The sequence below is a fragment of the Vigna unguiculata genome, chromosome 5 (genome assembly GCF_004118075.2).
Source record: "Vigna unguiculata cultivar IT97K-499-35 chromosome 5, ASM411807v1, whole genome shotgun sequence".
Lineage (NCBI taxonomy): Eukaryota > Viridiplantae > Streptophyta > Magnoliopsida > Fabales > Fabaceae > Vigna > Vigna unguiculata.
In genome coordinates this window covers 45022208-45043139 of record NC_040283.1, presented here as the reverse complement: position 1 = coordinate 45043139, position 20932 = coordinate 45022208, and the positions used below count along the sequence as shown (strand labels likewise).

The window sequence follows — 20932 nt, the reverse complement described above, 5'->3', positions numbered from 1 at the left end:
CATCCATGTTATTATTCCAAATATTTAATTCTAAGACTGAGTATCGTGACAATTCGTTCGCATCCATTTTTTTTTAATTAATTAATTTTCATTACTTTCATAAAATTTCAACACAGATTCATATAATTTAGAGTAGAAACTAAAAACAATTTAAATTCATTTCATTGTTAGCTCTCTTGTGTAACTTCTAGGAACAAAATCAAAATAATCAAAATATGACTTATGTTAACTACCCTTTCAAATTTATTTTATTTTAAACTATAATAACACTATTAATATTTTAGTGATAGCATAATTTGTCAGAGTTCCAGAAGATATTTTCAAATCTCATGTCTTGAAAAACTTGACCCAGTAAAACTCTGTTTTCTTAAAATGCAATTGACAAAAAATGGTATTAAACTTGACATGGTCATTGTTATTTTAAATGTCTGTCAGACATTATTGATACGGTCAGAGTGAACCAATCTTTATAACAGTATATATAACTTAAATTTAGCGTTAGATTTCACTTTCGTTGCTGGAAATATCATTTTGCATGGACATATTCAGATCCATTTCCAAGGTTTTTTATTTTCAGAAAAAAAAAACATTATTTAAGACAAAAAAAAATAATGAGTTTTTTTTTTTAAGTAAAAACTAAAATTATGCATGATTTAATTTTGTTTAAAGAACGTGCATGAATATTCTTTAATAAAATAACTTTAAGAAAAAACTCATTTAACTTCTCTTCCTCTCCTATAATTATTCATGTAAACATTTGTTCAAACCATATCTGCTAGTTATACTTCTTTTGTGTTCGATTATGCACAACAATTGTTGATAAGATTAAATATCTTTTTAATTTTTTGTTTTTTTAGTAAAATTTAAAATTAGTTTATTTTAAAAAAATTAAATTAAGTTAGTCTCTTATTCTTATAAATGTGTAAATTTAAACATTTAAACCAAATTTTGCTGAGTTTATTTGACGTTTTAAATATATTTCTCAACTAATATTGAAACGAAAATATGTCAAATAATATAAATAAAGTCAAATATCATAATGAAACACGTTAAAAATATCAAATAAATTTAATAAATTTTAATTAAAATAATTAAATTCACTCATACTTGTCTAACATTAAAAGATTGAGTTAGACTAATTTTTAATGAGATAAAAAAAATATTTAACTCTCAATGATATTTACAATTAAGGTGTTTAAAATATTGCATATTTTGATATTAATTTGAATCTTGCAATTTTTTTATTCATAAAAGTTTCGATGCTTTGAAAAATAAAAAAGACTCAAATTTAACGGCATTATTACGAGTATTTTTTCTTGTTATTACTTTATCTTTAAGAAAGATACTTATAAAACAAGCTTGACAACTAGATAATATATATGAGATTATTTTTATGCATCATAATACATTTTAATTGAGGATAAGAAATTAGAGAATGTCAATTTTCATATGACCTGTGCTTTCTTGGTCTTCATATCTGTAGCATAAAAATTAATTAAAAAAGTTCGTGCTTTGAGATTAAATAAAAAAACTATAAAACATATATTGTTTATTTATATTTGGCTTTGGTTTTTTAATAAGAAATTAATATAAAGCTGTTGACAGTTAATTAACGGTTAACATAGATATTCTAAGAGTAGCTGGCAATGCTAAGGCACAGAACAAAGCAAGTCATTTAACGCCACCTATACCCAACATCTTTAACATTTTTTAATTGGACAAATTTGGAATATAAATTAAATTTCATGCTATTTGAAAATTACAAAATACAAACCTTTGTAGTTGGCTTTTTTGTCTTCAGAATCTTGCAGCTGTTCTCACCGGGCCTTCTTTTTTAAGTGTATTTAGTTATTTATTTATTCAATGAGTAATGAAATGTACTCAATAAAATAATTCATGTTAAAAATGTTATTTTTTATAACTAAGCCATGGTGGGCCATTTGAAGTTAATTAAAATATTTGATTCAACTTATATATAATAGTTGTGAATTATGTATTTGTTATACATAATAAAAAAAAAATTACAATAAAAAATTGGGTGCCACTATAGTCGGGGAAGGCTCCGAAGTTGAAGGTTGTATCCTAATCCCTGTGTTCTGGTCAATAAAAAATTCCGAAACTTTTTGTTATAAAATAAAAACAACAAAATTAAACATCGCTCTTCTTCTTTCTTTCTCTCTCTAAAAATCTCCGCGGTCCTTCCGTTGAACTTTGGAGATCCCTCTCCCTCCCATTTTCCTTTCCATTTCGGATCTGGTACTCTTTCTCTCTCTCCATGCATTTCATTTTCATTTTTTATCTCTCATTATTTTTTCATTTTTCTTCAATTTTATTTTGGGATTGAATGCAGATACTTGGGAATACGAACTATAGTTTTGAAATCGTGAGAGATTCATCGATCGAAGTTGATGGCGGCTCCACCGGCAAGGGCTCGTGCGGACTACGATTATCTCATAAAGCTTCTCTTGATCGGCGATAGTGGTAGGTTGCTCACCCTCTCGCCTCTTGTTTTTCGTTTTTTCTCTTTATTATTTCTCGATATTTTTCGGTGTTTCTTTTGGTAATGAGAAAACATAAATAACGTTGCAATTCTCTGCGAACAAATGAGGTGATTCTCTGTGTAACCTTTTTTTTTTATCTGGATTTGTTCAATTTGATTTTCATGATAGTGTATTTAATTTTAGAGATTGAATCTTTTCGTGATCTAGCTTGTGCGAGTGTTTGAATCATTGTTTCTGTTACTGCTGTACGTTCACGATGTTGAATTGCAAATTTCGTCTGATCGTGGTATGCATTTGTTGAACAAATTCTCTTTATTATTGTATGTAGTCAGGCCTCTCTGTACCTTGTTAATTATTTGTTTCATTGCAACATGTACTAAATTTGGACGCGTGTTTGGGTTATTCTACAGCATAGTAGCCTTTTTTTTTTCGCAGCTTCTTGAGAGATTTTTTTCTTTTTTTGAGTGGTTATTTAGTGGAATAAAAAGAACAGACCGAAAGCGTGGTATCGGAAGTTGCTTTTGAGCTTTGTTTTTGTGCACACTTTTAATCTGCTTGCTCCTCATGAACGAAGCGATATGACTTCAGTCAGCGTTTCACACGAACTTTTTTCCTGTGCCTTGATTGCTTTCTGCGTTATATATGCAATAGATATAGATCCTTCCACCCTCCCTGTTTAGTTTGTCAGAGAATGAATGAATAGAATAAAAGTAATTGCAAAAATAAATGAAAAATACTGTGGCCATAGAAATTCCAAGAGAGGTGCACTGTGTACAAATTCCTTAATTTTTTTTTCTCACGAACCCTTTTCTGTTATTGGTTTCAGGTGTGGGAAAGAGTTGCCTTCTTCTACGATTCTCGGATGGTTCTTTCACAACTAGTTTCATCACAACCATAGGGTGAGTTTTCACAATTTCGGACTAAAATTGCAGAATCTTGTGTGCCAGAAGTTTCCTTAACATCACTAGGTCTACCCTCCCGATGCAGCATTGATTTTAAGATAAGAACCATTGAGCAGGATGGAAAACGGATCAAGCTCCAAATTTGGGATACTGCTGGTCAGGAGCGGTTCCGGACAATTACAACCGGTAAGATTTATGATCCTTATAGATTATAGGTACTAGTGTCATTGAAAAGTAAAGAACCCCAACCATTTTAAGGATAGTGCAGTTTAGGAGTTAGATTGTTTTTATACTGACGATTAAAAAAATCAATAGTTAAGATTTTAACAACTACTACTGTTGTTATTCTGTTATACATGGGCACGCATTTTATTATAATTTCAATTGTTGTTTTTCTCCCCTCCTCATTTGTTTAAAGCCAAATCCCAAAAAGGATGGGACTGGCTATAATGGGAAGTTCAAGTTCAAATTCTAAGATAATTCTTAAACCAACAATTTAGCCCAAAATATCACATGCCTAATAACACAAAAGTCTTATTCCACTAATTGAAGTTAGTTACATGGATCCACGCGACACCATTCAATATGCTTAAAGGCCAAATGTTCAGATATATTATTTACCATGAGATCTCCCTTAACAATTTTCTCCAGTGTCCTTCTTGGTCTCCCTCTCTTCCTTTCCACAAACTATAAACATGGAATCTACTCACTTTATTGGTGCTTCTACGAATGTTTAAATCACCTTAACCAATTTTGTGCCATCTTTTCCTTGACCGGTGCAATCATTTCATATTATCCTTTATTGACATACTACACATCCATCTTAACATTCTCATTTTGATACTCTCACATTTTTTTCTTGTTCTCCTTTTGAAGTTTAACATAAACTATCCATAAATTATACGGAATCTGTAAAACTTGTCTGAGGTCGGTAGATACTTTGCTATAAATAATAACCCTCAATCTTTTTCTCCAATTGATCATACCGCTTATATCTTGTGGGCGACATCTTCATTAATTTCGTAATCATGTTGATGTACTGATCCTAGATATTTAAACATAGATACCTCTGGTATTACATCTCTCTTTTACTTCGAAGTCATATTCTCCATATCTTACTAAAATCATTATGCATATATACTCTATCTTGTGCCTACTTAAATAAATGCAGCGTGTCAAAAGCTTGTAACAAAAGCTCACGTTTAAAGTACTGTTTTCCTTAATTTCTCAATCAAAACTTTGTCTTCTTGGTAAGAATATCAAAGAAACAATCATATAACTAAAGGATTTAAGGCTCAACCTGTGTGTAATCTTACCCTGTAGGGAAGTCCTTAGTGTCACCTCATTATAGATGTCTCGTATAGTTTGGATATAAGTCATGCAAACGTCTTCCTTTTCTAAACTCTATCACAACACTTCTCTTGATCAACGGTAAACTTTTTCCAAGTTTATAAAAGTCATACGTAAGTTTTTCCTTTGCTTCAATATCTTTCCATCAACTCTCATAAAAAGATATTTAGTCTTAAGTTGTAAATTTCCATAGTCTCTTTTATTAATTTGTCTATGCCTGATCACCTTCTTTCGTAATTTCATAGTATGAGTAAAAAGTTTTATATTTAAGTAAATTTTGGGTAATACAACTCTTAAAATATATATCCCGTTCTTAAGTATAGGAATCAAAGTGCTTCCTCCACTCATGTTTCATTTTCGTATACCTTACACTCTCATTCATTAAATAACCCAATGACTTAAATGTTGTTCTCGTACACACTTTCTAACATAATAGGGCCTATCCTCTAGTCAACAACTTTACCACTATTCATCTTCTTAAGAAACATTTTTGTCTTTCCAATCATAAGAATTTGATAATAAGCCAAATTATGTCTCTCCTTTTGGATTTTTAGTCCTTTATTATGAGGTGATTCTATCATTGAAAAGCTAATTCTCTCCCCTCTTTTTGATATTCTGATCTATGATTAAACTTTCTCCTTTTCATCCTTGATACATCTCACGATACAAATCTCTTGTTTTCCTTTATTTTTGACAAGCTTATAGGTCTTATGTTCTCCATATTTTGTCCTAAAATCTTCATGAATCACTTCAAAAGCTTTAGATCGTGCTTCATTCACAGCTTCTCTTTCCAGATTTGTATAGTTTTGATACCTTTTCCACTTTTCAAAGTTATTGCACTCGCGTAAGGCTTTAAAGCGTATACTTTTGTTTGTTTGGATCCCACCACCGATTTCTTATCTTTTAGACCTAAAACCTTTTGACAGTTTAAATCCTGTAGCATATAACTCACGCAGCTTCTTCTCCAACACATTTGATTGATTTCTCGTATGCATTTTGATGTTAGTCAAACTTCAAGTCATGGTGTCCACCATCTCTGTAGACTTATTTGTCGAAATAATAGTAACAATGCTGGTAGCAAACCATATCAAGCACTTTTGAACCAGTTTCTCTACCGCATCTGTCTAGAAAAATGTGAGAGTCTTTGTTCATTTCAATCTGGATGACTTCAGCCACGCAATGCATTAGATCTGGGAAATGACCTAGCATGAGCAAAACTCTGTTGTGAGTGATCTAACTCGACCGTCTTCCATGACCGAGCCTGGGATTGGCTACAAAACCATAAATAGGCAGATTTATCTCATGCCCAAGTCGTAAAATAAAACAGTCTTTTCTTGCTGTTTGGATTCCAGTTTCTCGATTGGCAACCATGTAAAACATACCAGTAAAATAGTTTTTAGGAAGGTGTCCCTGTGAGTATCAGTGATTAATGTGAATATGTGATTCTGGGGTACCCTTCCAGCTTTTCTGTCGGATGTGTTAAATTCCACATCCATTTCAATGGGTACTGTTTCATTGCTGTAACTCTAGATTTCGTTTATCCTTGATTTCCATTGTTTATGCCAGCTTGAGTATCTGTCAAGTAGTTTATAATGTGCCAACCCTTTGTTGAATTTCCTATTTTTTCAGCTTACTATCGTGGTGCTATGGGCATATTGCTAGTGTATGACGTTACAGATGAATCTTCGTTTAACAGTAAGTTTCCTCCTGTTTTTTGGTTTAAAATTTGGTGTCTTTTTCTCTTCAAAGGGTTTCTCATTCTCATGGAATATGACCCAGCTTATACCAATTTCAGATATCAGGAATTGGATTCGTAACATTGAGCAGCATGCCTCAGACAATGTTAACAAGATACTTGTGGGGAACAAAGCCGACATGGATGAAAGCAAAAGGGTACGCAAACATCTGGGACCTTTCTCTTTCAGTTATTTAGGAACTTCGATGCACATGCACCTATTTTGATCAGATCCAACTCAACGGAACTAAAGAAATGACCTATCCTTGTCTTAAAATATACATTTTTCTCACTACTATGCAAGAGTTGGTTCTATAATGCAGCATGTTTGTTTGAGATTTAACCCACACGCCAATCATCTTTGCATATTTAACCATTTGCTTTTGAAACCGCTTTTATTTTAAGCTGGTGTCTGCTCATCTGATCATCTGTTCGCGAATCCAAAAGTTTTAACAAACATGTTTCATGGTGTGAGAGGAACCGCGTCTAAGACCAATAGTGAATAAAACATTTTTGTTTGAGGTTGAGCGCATAAGAGATCGACTTCTTATTGACGCCATTAGTATGAGTAACATCTTCCTGTCCACTCTAATATTTGTCAAATATTAGATTTTTGGATTCATACATGTCTGCTTTTATTTCTAGGCTGTGCCTACCTCCAAGGGACAAGCACTGGCCGATGAGTATGGAATCAAATTCTTTGAAACAGTAAGTGTTGCATACATTAAAATGTGGAAACTTCCTTAGCTTTTGTTACTATCACCTACTGAAAAAAAAAATTCTATTCCAGAGTGCAAAGACAAATCTAAACGTGGAGGAAGTTTTCTTCTCGATTGCAAAGGATATAAAACAAAGGCTTGCTGACACTGACTCTAAGGCAGAGGTACTTGAATATGTTATTCCTTGAATTCAAGGAAAAATATATTTATATTGATATATTTTTCTCCATCATGTTGAATGTGTCGCTATATTTTCATTGCAGCCAGCAGGAATTAAAATCAACCAACAGGATCAGGCAACGGCTGGGGAAGTTGCACAAAAGTCAGCTTGCTGTGGTTGAGGAGACAGCGTTATTGTCCAAGAACAAGAAGGAAGGAGGAAAATACATGTATGATGATAAATTGATGATGATTCGTGCTTTGCATTTCACGCTGTCATTCTTTTATAGTTTCTTTCCTAGATGTTATTATATATTAATTCAAAGCTAGATATGATTGTCTTTGCGCCTTGTGTTTGGTTGGGCCACAAATCCACTGATCGTTGATATTTTGAATGGTTAATTGCATTTATATTCTTTAAAACGTAATAAATTATATTGACACAATTCCTAGTTTAAGTAATTATACCAGTTATTTCATGTTAAATATTACTAAGAAAATATTTTCTTGCTCATTTATATTTTAGGTACTTGTCAATATAACAAAATTCTGTATTCCATGAATACAAATTATGCCGAACTAATTTATGAAAACTAAAGGGAAGGTCATCGATAATTTGCTACATAAGAGTTTCCTCCATTTTTGACTTATTATTATTTTTTTTATCCATCACGTGATCACCGATATATTTGTCATCAAACAAGCAATTTATAGAAAAAGATACCAAGTATAAGAATATTTCTTTGTTTTGTATTGTAAAAAAAAAATTATTCTATTAGCAACACAATAATTTATGTTTTATAGAAAGGGTATTTTTCTTAAAACCACGAGTACCCTGTCAGAACACTTTTTTTAGTTTGTCAGATCAACAGAGAAATTTTGCTTGTATATTGATATCTTCATGACAGAAACTAAGTAATTTTCAACAAGTTGGAAGAGCTTTCCATTTTTTTGGTTTAAGTATGAATAATAGAGACAGACATAGAGTGTATGGTACCCAGGCTAGATCTCTTAAGTAAACTATCTAAAATGGCAGGTGGAAGATAACAAGAAGGCTGTTTCTTCCTGCACTCCATTCATCAAAGCTTCAGAAAATTTTTATCTGGAGTAGAAGTGGGTTAATGTCTTCCAGAAAAGAATGTCTTCTGAAAAAATGTTTCTATAATTGATTTAGTGTGTTCTAGAAAATAAAATCCACAATGATGGGATGCAAAGAGAAATTTGACGGGGTGCAGAAAGAAAGAACTACAAACGTAGCCTTATTCTGATTCCCAAGAGTCCTTTCCGTAAAATGTGAATAAAAGTCCAATTAGTTGGATAAAGGTTGGTGGTTCAAACTTCAAGCGGAATAACATTATTGTGGTTCAAGAACAGTTAGTTGATGACCTAAATTTATTACAGGAGGGGAATCGATCCTCTTAGATTGAACTTTTACGCATTTTTCTTTCTCTTCCATTGTCGGTATTATATATATATATATATATATATATATATATATATATATATATATATATATCAATCCGTCCTAATTTTTTTATTTGTTCAGAATTTAGTGACACATCTTATGTATAAGTGAGCATAGATGAAATTAATAAACTTTTATTTTACCCAAAAGTTTCGAGATTTTGAAATTAGAAAAACAATAAATAGTTTTTTAAAATTAATTTTATTAGTTAGTCTTTTCTATTAATCATTCATTAACCTTGTAGATATATAATGCAACATATTATTTGTTACTCTCACAACAGCATGTCAAAATTTGTTATTAGAAATTCAAGTTTAAATTAAAACTTTCATATTAGATAGAAAAGAATAATATACAAAGAAAATTAATCACAATTTAATTATATTAAATTTTGGATTGAATATAATATATTAATTCCTTATATAATCTCCCCTCGAATCAATGCATAAAGAATGCACAAGTTTCCAAGTAAGGGGTTGAGGTTGACTAATTAAATTCAATTTTTTCTTTTAATTTCAGTTATTACTATGATAATAACATTTCACAGTTTTATAAACCAAAATTACGAATGTTTACACACTTAGGATTGGATGCAGAATCATCAACTTTAAAATACCACAAGAATTATATACATGAACACAAAATGATATATTTTAATAATATATCTAAAACACTATTTTCTTTTTGTAACTTTTTTCATCTCATATTATCTCACTTTTTTCTTCTCTTCCTGGACCGTTGAAAAAGAGGATAATTCTATTAGATATTGCTTATATATTTGGGGGTGAATAGTGTTCAGAAATGTTTTTCAAACCACATTGTGGAAAAATATATGATGATACCTAAAACATGATACAAACTATACTCAAATTAAAAACAAATTATTAAAATAAGGATGTATTAGACCGCTAATAGAAAAATCTCTTAATTGTTTTCTAAATACTTTTTAGTATCTATCACTAATAGAGGAATTATTTTTGTAACCATTTTTTAGCATAAATATTATTCTTACTATTTAAATCTTCATTTTTTCATGATTATTGTGTTAATTAATTTTTATTTGTATTAATTGTTATTTATAATTATAAAAAAAATGCTGGACACACAGAAATTATGTACCTGTTATGTTATAATCACACTGATAGTATTTGTAGTAATCTATGGTCTCTTGTGGACAAAAAAGACTGCTTTGGTGTAATAACAGTATAATAACAATACAATTTTACTCCTTATCAAGGAGTAATACTTTTGACTAGTGTATTCAGACTTTATTCCTTCATATTTTACATTTCATAAAATATTATTATATTTCTAAAATTCAATTAAATAAGTCCATCAATATTTTTCGATTTTTAAATTCATTTCCCAAACCCTCTATTTTTTAAAAGAAAAAAAAAGTGAACTTTTAAGTCAGTTTAATCCGTGATGTGCGATTTACACCCACTTATATATTATGAAATCGTTTTATCTCTAGTTAATATAAAATTTTTAAGATCATTTAAGATATATACATCTCAAATGTGAGATTAATTATTGATGAGTGATCCAATACTAGCTCAATAGGATCAATAAACAACAAACAACAAAATTATGGTAGACTCTAACCCATAACTTTAATGCTATGTTAACTTTAATACTATGTTAAGATATGAATTTTAACTCTAATTTAATTCTAGAAAACAAAACCACTTAGAAGATGAAATTTGTACCCTTTTATATATCATGAAAGATATGAATAGTTATGTACTATCAAATAGTCTTATTTATTTGTATGTAGTATCTTTAACATGGCTTAATTACAAATAAGAATATTCTTTTAAAAATAAAAGAACTGTGAGTGATTGGATTACAAGACATTGTTCGGATAAAGCTTAACAATAACATCTCTCAGGCAAAAAAGATTACGTGTTTGGGACACACTCTCAGAGACAATCTGCATAATTGAGAACTAATAAATTTCATATAAACACGATACAATACTACAAGTAGGTTCATACGCTAGATAATAAAATTACGAAAAAATACACAATAACTGTGTAAGGCAAAAAAAAAAGAATCTGGTTAAGTACAAAATTTTCGATCAAATGAAACAATCGAGAACGGGTGTTCTGAGATTGAGCTTAAGATCATCATCCTCTAATGGCATCAAGTTCAAGTCCAAACACAGATTCAACCTTCCACCATCTTTAGATTTCTTGAGAATGGACAAAGAACCCGAATCTCTACGATTATTGAACAAACCATGATTAATGGCAGTTCTATGCTTTCTCATGTGCCCTCCCAAGGCTTGTCCAATGGCAAACTGAAGGCCACAAATGGGACATGGGTGCATCCTAGATTGTTGTTTCGTGGTTGGACTAGGTAACTGGTGATGGCAAGAAAGATCTGTGATCATGAGCTTTGGTTTATTGTGACTTGCTCTGTGACCACCAAGTGCTTGAAAAGAAGAAAACCTTCTATTGCAAGTTTTGCACTTGAAATCACCCATTTCACCAACTTGATGTTTTGTTTTCGCATCACTCTCACCAACTTTCGTCAATAGCATCAAACACTTAGCCATGTTGTCTAATTCACCCTCTTCTCTGCCTCTCTTCATCGTAGGTTGCTTTACTGTGAGAATTTGAAGACACTACACTACACTCTTAAATATATAGACATAACATATATGAGTGGGAATGTGTGAGGAAGGTGCATGTTATGTTGCTATTACGCGGAGAGTGGCATAACTACCCTTGTTTTTCCTTTGCAATTAAGAATTGAAAGACCAAAACCAAAACATTCTTATAATTTGTACAAGGTTGGTTACTTGGTAGTTGCTGGCTAAGATTGCGTGAACGCGTGTCGAAAGGGGCAACACCTATTTTCCTTAATCAAACAGATCATTAGTGAAGTGCACACTTATTTGTCTGTGCTGAAAAAACCAAGAGTGGACATGGAAACTACTATTCTCTTTCACAATGATATTTTGTTAATTTTTTTTTCAGCAAGTAATTTTAAAATATGAAAAAATAATTTAAAAAATATCACCTAAAATTATAAAAGAAAATTATTGAAATTTAATCATTAAAAAAACTACCGCCAACTGCGTTACACTGGTCTTGTTTGGGTCCCACAGCTTGTTGTTTAGTATCGTTGTTGGCACTCTTCTTTTATATTCCAACTTGGTTTTCATGTTAAGAAACTAAACCAAATGCGGTCTGAAATGGCGAAAGAATATATACTCGTTGGAGTGAAATGATGTGTCAATTTCAATGAAAATAAGGTTTTTGAAATGGAACGAAGAATAATGTGAGAGATTGCGTGTGGGCCTAGTAAAATTTGATTAATTAGTATGAAAAGAAGAAAGAGGAAAGAATAATAGTGTGTACTGAGCAGCAACAGAAAATTATAGAAAAGTTTATGATTTCTTTTATTATTGGATCATATGTCGGAAATCCAACTCAATCAGTAAAAATGAGAAAATCTGAGAGATCGTTAAAGAATCTAAGTATGAGTCTAATTTTACATTAAGTAAAAATGAGAAAATTGAGCATCATATATGGATCAAGGCCTATAAATTCATTATCTTAACGTTTTGAGTTAAGAGTAATCTTAATACCTTATGTGGTTAAGCTTATGTCTAATTGGTATTTGTTCTCCCTAATGAAATCTTATACCTTTTATAACGAAAAATATTTTTCTACGTTCAATTTATAATATATATAAATAGATACAATTGTTTTACAAATAAATTTTATTATACCGAATTACATTTGAAGTTTATTATGTGTATTCTTTATATAAATTTGATTTAAGTATTATTGTTGTTAAATATCTTGGATGATTTTTTTAAATTATACAAAATCACCCTTATTTAATGAAAATACGAAGATATTAGTATTCAATAAAGAGAAAATAAAATAAAAATAATGAGAAAAAAAGTAGATGGTAACATTTCTTTTTTCTGTAAATAAACTCTTAACTATAATATAAAAAGACACACGCACACGAATGTTTCGCTATGGATTTTCCAAAGACTTTAAGTACAACAATAAGATTCATTTTAAACACCTATGAGCTTGTGCAAGAAAAATTCAAATCATATATATTTTAATGATAACCTTTTGGTAAAAATCGTTGGTTAATTAATTTGAACCAACCTTGTTAAACAGCTCTATTAAAGATAATCTCAAACAAAAAATAACGAACTACAAAATATTGCTACTTTTAAAGTAGGGAAGAAATTAAAGTTTTTTTTTCTTCTAAATATTGTATTAATGCTCGTAGTTTTAAAATTTCTCTACCACATCACATTGTTTATTATAATTACACTTCTTTTATTTCCCATTTTATAGATGTTCATAGATTTTAGAGTCTCCAAAAAATCAATTTGGAACATAAAGCAATTAATGGTGTAGCTGTTAATAGATTAAATGTTTGGGATAAGACAAATGAGAAGGGGAAACGTGTGTGACATGTATGCAAACGTAAGACGTTGTGCATCAATTTAATCAAACACCGTACGCGGTGCGCCCGGCCATACTTTTACGCGTGATTTCTTGTATGATAGGAGTGGAAAGAAGGAAAAAAACATATAAATAAAAGTAAATAAATATTTTAATATTTTAATTTAAGAGAAATATAAAATCACTTTTTTCTATTTTAAATTTTTTTTTTATTATATTGTTGTTTTTACCTTTTTTTTTCTTTTCTCATTTTACTTTTCAAACACCACATACATACAGAAAGAAGTTGAGCTTTAGAATAATAATCAACTTCTACCATGTCCAATAACATCTAAAATAATGAAGGGTTAAATATGTTTTTGATCCCTCAAGTTTAAGTGAATTTTGGAATTAGTCTTTCTTCGAAATTTTATATTAATTTAGTCTTTCATGTTTATAAATGCGTGAATTTAATCCTTTTTACTAAATTTTATTAAGTTTATTTGACATTTTAAACGCATTTTATTATAATATTTGAGTTAACATTGAAGCGAAAATGTGTCAAACAGGATAAACAATTCAAATACTATCATGAAACTTAAAACGTCGATAAACTAAACAAACTTTGGTTAAAATTACTAAATTCACACATTTTTTAAAAATAAAAGACTAAATTGGTCAAAAGTTTTGAAGAAAGACTAATTCCAAAATTCACTGAAACTTAAGGGACTAAAAACATATTTAACCCGATAATGAACGACATGAAATTCTATAATCTAAACTTATATTCAATTTAATGGTAGATTTATTCTTTTCATATTAACTAACCAACAAAGTTTCTTTTCAATCTGTATTAGACAAATCATAATTCAAATGCAAATGATTAATATTTAATCATTTAATTAAATCTCAAACATATTGAAATATGAAAATTAATTCTCATACACTATATATGTGAAATTACTACTATTTCTGTTGGTAGGGGGAGCTACTTCACCTATGAATGAAGAATGATTTTGATGATGTCTACTGGTCTAGAATAAAACATAGCTTGGTCCAGTTAGGTTATGCATTAGGCTAATAGCTTTTCTTTATCAAATGTATTTTAGGCGTACTGTGTGCTACTTTGGACCATTACACTTATGCTGTGTAATCTTGCATGGTTAGTTTTTTAACTAATGGATTAACTGTGAGTATAGCACAAAGGAAGTGAAAATATACTCACGATAATCGATTAGGTAAATTGCTAATCAATTAGTGACATCAGAAAACTCTGTATAAAAGCTATTTTTAGAATCTGTTTTGGTTCTAGAGAAAATTGATAGATCACGCAGTTTTCCATCTGAAAGAGAGCCCTCTGAGAGTCATAGAGTTTCTGAACATTATGGAAGATCACTCAAGTGCAGATCCAAGAAGATTGATAGTTGATTCTACTATGATAGGTCTTGCTTGAATCAAGGAGCATCTTGTCAAATCTGCACAACATATGTGTATTCGTTTCTTGATTTTGTTTACTGTATTTCTGATTACAGTTGCTTCAGTGTTTGAAGTGTAGGCCTAGGTGCAATTGTGTGGATGCATTGCTCCTAGGGGGAGTTCTTGATTGGTGAATCAAGTTCTTGGGTTTTGAGGGTCTAGAATTATATAGGTGTGCTTGTAATTCTTGGATCCTATCTGTTTAGTGGAATCCTCCTAAGTGTGTTACTTAGGAGAAGACTGGATGTAGATTCACCTTGAATCGAACTAGTATAAATTGTGTGTCTTGCTTCTTTCTTCTCTCTCATAATCTTTCTTGATTGAATTAAACAGTCCATTAACCCAAAACTGTGAAATTGATTAATTGAGCTTTAAAACCTAAAGATTCATTCAAGATTCATCTTAAATCAGATAAAAGCCTATTAATCAATTCAGATCCCTTTGTGGTTAAGATAATTAGACAGATCTGTTTTTAATAATTGGCACCAGAGCTGGCTAATCGCACGATAATCGATTAGAAAGATCCTGATATGTCTAATACATCTCAAACCTTTGCTGAAGGGGCATCCATCAACAGGTCACCTCTGTTTGCTGGTGAAAACTACCCTTTTTGGAAAATTAGAATGAAATTTTTTCTTGAATCAGTGGATAAAGGGGTTTGGGATGCTGTAGTTAATGGACCTTTTCAACCCATTAAAGTTGTGGAAGGCAAAACTGTTCTTAAAGAGTTCTCACAGTGGACTCTTGATGAAAATAAAAGGGCACACTATGATGTTAGAGCTAAAAATATTATATCCTCTGCACTAACTTTGGATGAATTTTACAGGGTATCTGTGTGTGAATCCGCCAAAGAGATGTGGGATGTTTTGGAGGTCACCCATGAGGGCACGGATGAGGTAAAAAGAGCAAGGAAGAATACTCTCATTCAAGAGTATGAAATGTTCAGAATGAAGGCTGGAGAAAACATATGTGATGTACATAAGAGATTTACACACATAGTAAATCACCTTTTAGCTCTTGGCAAGATCTTTGACAAAGAAGAAATGAATATCAAAATCTTGAAAAGCTTAAACAGGACATGGCAACCCAAAGTCACTGCAATTTCAGAATCCAAAGACCTCACTAGCATGAACATAGCTACACTCTCTGGGAAGCTAAGAGAACACGAACTAGAGCTTGGAAGACTCAAGGAAGAAGAGGATGGAGAAAAGAGGCACACAATAGCCTTGAAGAGTGCTGTAAAATCTGCAGCAAAACTGAAGAAAGCAGAAACTGTAGATGACTCTAATGATGATTATAACTCTGACAGTGAAGCCTTGAGACTAATGGTGAAAAAGTTCTCAAAATTTATGAAGTATAAGAATAAAACTAATAACAGTCATGCAGGGAATAAGAAGCATTCCAGATCTGGATCTCAAACCTGCTATGAGTGTGGCAAGACAGGACACATCAAGGCAGATTGCCCTGTACTGAAGATGAAGCAGAAACTGGAAGAGAAAAATGAGGCAGAGAAGCACCTGAAGAAAAAGAAAGCCTACATTGCCTGGGAAGAAAATGATTTCAGCACATCCAATGAATCTGATGACAACACTGAAGAGGAAAATAATTTGTGTCTGATGGCTAAAGCAGAATCATCCAAAAGCAGTGTGAGTAGTTTCACATCTGAACATGAGGAAAATAATTACTATGAACTGCTTGATGCATTTAATGAACTGCATAAGGAAGCTACAAAACTGCAAAAGTCAAATAGCAAGCGTAAAGGAGAGATTAAATGGCTTGAGGGTAGGATAAAACAGTTAGAAGAGAAAAATGAGAATCTAATAACTTGCTTGGAGAAATTAGAAAAATCTGAAAAGCATCCTAGGTCTAGATGTGAGCACTGCCCAGGACAGCTAGAAAAGATAGAGTATTTGATGAAAACTCTCTCAAAATTTACCCTAGGAAGATCCAACCTAGATGCTGTACTAGGATCTCAAAGGAGTGTGCTGAATAAAGAGGGAATTGGTTATAGTGGCAACTCTAATCGATTATCGTGTAGAAATTTCCTCAAGATCAGTAAACCATCCTCTATTATCTGCACTTACTGTTCTGAACCTGGCCATTTTTCTAATTCCTGCTACTTTAAAAATTGTGGGGTTCCTAAAGGAGAGTACAAATGGGTACCTAAAGGAACACCTCAAACCACTAACATGAAAGGACCCAAGTTCAATTGGGTACCTGCATCTTCTCTTTAACTTTGTTTCAGGTGTGTCTTGATGCAAGGAAAACAATGTAGCTTTTATATAATGGATGCTCAAGACACATGAAAGGAGATGTGAAGAACTTCTGCAGGATATCTTACAAAGCCAATTATTGGTCATGTTACAAGAGGTGATAATAACAAAGGTCAAATTTTAGGCATTGCCAAGGTGAAAAGTTCCTCTTCTATTGTGATCAAGTATAATTGTTGGTTAAAGTACCCTCATATTTTGAATTTACTGCATGTTTGTTCACTAAAAAGGAAGTAAAATGTGCATTTTTTTTTCATATTTCTGCATAAATTAATCCATTAGGTAATTCTCTAATGGATTATCGTTTTCCTGCTATGACTAATTTGTTTCTAAACACTACATAATTCATTAGATTAGTCATCTACTAGTACTGTAATCCTTAACTGCCTGTATGCACTTTGATATTTTTGCTGTTGGATCTGTTTATCCATCCCATTGGTCTTGGTTTTTATTTGCTCTATACTTCCATAAATTTTTGCACTACTGATTTAAACTGATATTGCAATACTTAATTGCTGATTTGATTTATGGCTATTTACACTCTGATGTTAACCTGTGCTACTAATTTCACTTGCTGCGTTGTTAGTATTGTCATACTTTGTATTGTTACTCGTGTGATGTTCATGGTATGTGCTGGTTTGGTTGTGTTACACATCCCCTCATCTTTTAGCTAATGTCCAAAAAGGGGGAGATTGGTATATTGTTGGTAGGGGGAGTATGTTAATGGTATATGGTATGTGCTGTTGTTGTTTGCTTTGCTGCTGTTGTTGTTTACTTTATGTGTTGTAGGCAAGCCTATCACAGTCCAAGTTTTTGGACATCATCAAAAAGGGGGAGATTGTTGGTAGGGGGAGCTACTTCACCTATGAATGAAGAATGATTTTGATGATGTCTACTGGTCTAGAATAAAACATAGCTTGGTCCAGTTAGGTTATGCATTAGGCTAATAGCTTTTCTTTATCAAATGTATTTTAGGCCTGCTGTGTGCTGCTTTGGACCATTACACTTATGCTGTGTAATCTTGCATGGTTAGTTTTTTAACTAATGGATTAGCTGTGAGTATGGCACAAAGGAAGTGAAAATATACTCACGATAATCGATTAGGTAAATTGCTAATCAATTAGTGAGAGCAGAAAACTCTGTATAAAAGCTGTTTTTAGAATCTGTTTTGGTTCTGGAAAAAATTGATAGATCATGCAATTTTCCATCTGAAAGAGAGCCCTCTGAGAGTCATAGAGTTTCTGAACATTATGGAAGATCACTCAAGTGCAGATCCAAGAAGATTGATAGTTGATTCTACTATGATAGGTCTTGCTTGAATCAAGGAGCATCTTGTCAAATCTGCACAGCATAGGTGTATTCATTTCTTGATTTTGTTTACTGTATTTCTGATTACAATTGCTTCAGTGTTTGAAGTGTAGGCCTATGTGCAATTGTGTGGATGCATTGCTCTTAGGGGGAGTTCTTGATTGGTGAATCAAGTTCTTGGGTTTTGAGGGTCTAGAATTATATAGGTGTGCTTGTAATTCTTGGATCCTATCTGTTTAGTGGAATCCTCCTAAGTGTGTTACTTAGGAGAAGACTGGATGTAGATTCACCTTGAATCGAACCAGTATAAATTGTGTGTCTTGCTTCTTTCTTCTCTCTCATAATCTTTCTTGATTGAATTAAACAGTCCATTAACCCAAAACTGTGAAATTGATTAATTGAGCTTTAAAACCTAAAGATTCATTCAAGATTCATCTTAAATCAGATAAAAGCCTATTAATCAATTCAGATCTCTTTGTGATTAAGATAATTAGACATATCTGTTTTTAACAATTTCATATATAAAAAATATGTGTGTATGTTTTTTCATGTTCTTATATCGTGTTCGAAGTTGACCAGATCAAGTTTCTATGATGGAATAAGATGATTTAGTTCTAGAGATCAATAATATTATAAAATTAATAATTTTTCCTGTAATTGCAAAAAAGTCTTATTAAATTTTATAAGCTAAGAAAATAAAGTAATTATTATTTTATCTAACGTTAATTTAGTCTCTGTAATTTAGTAAGGACTAAGATAAATTAGTCTCTATAATTTATCCAAATTAATTATAGGGACTAATGAATTTAAATAATTGTTTTTAACATATTTTTAAAATTTTATTTTCTATGATTTAGTCATAGGGATTAAGATATATAGCTTAGATCCTATAATTTCCATATAATCAGTCCATGTAATTTAGTCTAAATAAAAGAATTAAATAATTTCAAACAATTTAAAAAATGTACAACTAAAATAATTTAGTTCTTCTAATTTTAAATTTTGAAAATTTTAAAAATATATTTAAAAAATATATTTTATTTTCTTAAAAAATCCAATATTAAAACACAAATATCTTAACAATAATTGGCAAAAACAACGAATTTGTGAAGACATTTTACATGAACTAACTTTGACATAATTATATAGATTCTATGTTTAACTTGGGTGTCACATCACTATTACATTATTTCGTAGGATATAAGTCAACCGATTTATAATGTCTTCCTTAAATTAAAAAGAAAATATTCCCTTCTATGTTGGATTTTTGTACTATCAACGTGTGGTGACGGAAAACCTATATTTTACACTAGTATTTCAAAAATTTTAAATAAGATTTCATGAATTCAATCTACATCCAATATTAGTACACAAGATAATGATTCTATTACTATTATAACAATTTCCCAAGAGAACCCGTTTCACGATTGTATGCAAAATAAAAACTTCTCCAAAACTAGAAATGTAATTCTAATTAAGAATATTAATTACCTAAGTTCTAGTTTATTGCCAAAAGAACTTTGGTCTTTAAAAGATATTCATTATTATAAATTAGCTCAACATTACTTAAAATCCTATTATATTCTCAGTTATTCTCAGCATGGGTAAAATGTAAAATAAATTAAGATAAAAAAATAAAGTATTCATATTTTTTAAAATGTTAAGAAAGTATAAAAAAATTGAAAGGTGTATGTATAGAGTTTTCTTTATCATAAAATATTTTTTTGAAAACAAACGTTAAAAAAATATTCTCGAAGAACCATGTTTCTTTAGGTTTGTGTTAGTTTCAATTTGCAAACAATATAAGAAACCAAGATCTTGGATATTTAAGAGACAATTTCTTTCTCCATAAACGTCCTCTTACGAATAATGTCATGGCTGACGAAACTAATTAATTAAATTAAAACTATATTTAAAAGTTAACAAAATAACAAAATTGTATTATTATTGTAATTTATTTAAATATAAATATTATAAATTATAGACTTATGAACTATAGTGTAAAATTTGTGTATATTACGGTTTGTTAATTATAGGTTAAGTTCCAAAATAACCGTAGTATAGGGCCGTGTTGAAGTGTTGTTTGTGTTTGGTGATAGGAGTGTCGAAGAGTTAGGGTTAGTTGAATGAAGCAATGGTTTTTATAACATTGAGATGTGAGCGATAGGACTTGACCTATGTGAGTGTGTGTTATTGTCTACTTCTCCCAACATGTGGGAGGTCTTTGGTTTGAATAGGAAGAGAAAAATAAACAAATATTCTATCACGACTAGTTAAAAAATGTCAAATTTTCTATCAATTTGAATTTTTATTTTAAAAATATTTATAAACTTTTTTTTATAAAAGAATATTTAGAAATTTTGTTATAAAAAAAATCAAGAAATTGTTATCAATTTTTTTTTTCGTAATATTTGGTATAAAATACTTATTGCAAAACAATCGTATGAAATATTTGCAAAAAGTTATAAATTTGTATAAATTAATTATCTATAAAAAAATTATTTTCAATTAAAATTTAGAAAAAAATGACAAAAAAAATCTTATATAATATAAAAAATTTGAGCAGCTTCTTCGTTCATTATCTTTATATATATATATATATATATATATATATATATATATA

At 30.7% G+C, this 20932-nt stretch overlaps 2 protein-coding genes across 2 annotated transcripts; one reads left to right on the top strand and one right to left on the bottom strand.

Moving 5' to 3' along the window:
• Positions 1-2077: 2077 nt before the first annotated feature.
• Positions 2078-7812, top strand: LOC114182949 (ras-related protein RABE1c). Its single transcript, XM_028069762.1, has 9 exons — positions 2078-2256; positions 2351-2481; positions 3328-3400; positions 3489-3589; positions 6383-6448; positions 6549-6646; positions 7134-7196; positions 7279-7371; positions 7471-7812. Exons 2-9 carry the CDS (start codon positions 2409-2411, stop codon positions 7546-7548), a joined length of 645 nt encoding a protein of 214 aa, XP_027925563.1. The 5' UTR covers positions 2078-2256; positions 2351-2408; the 3' UTR covers positions 7549-7812.
• Positions 7813-10769: 2957 nt separating this feature from the next.
• Positions 10770-11579, bottom strand: LOC114184143 (zinc finger protein ZAT8-like). The gene has a single exon (XM_028071400.1). It carries the CDS (start codon positions 11425-11427, stop codon positions 10912-10914), a length of 516 nt encoding a protein of 171 aa, XP_027927201.1. The 5' UTR covers positions 11428-11579; the 3' UTR covers positions 10770-10911.
• Between the last annotated feature and the right edge of the window lie 9353 nt (positions 11580-20932).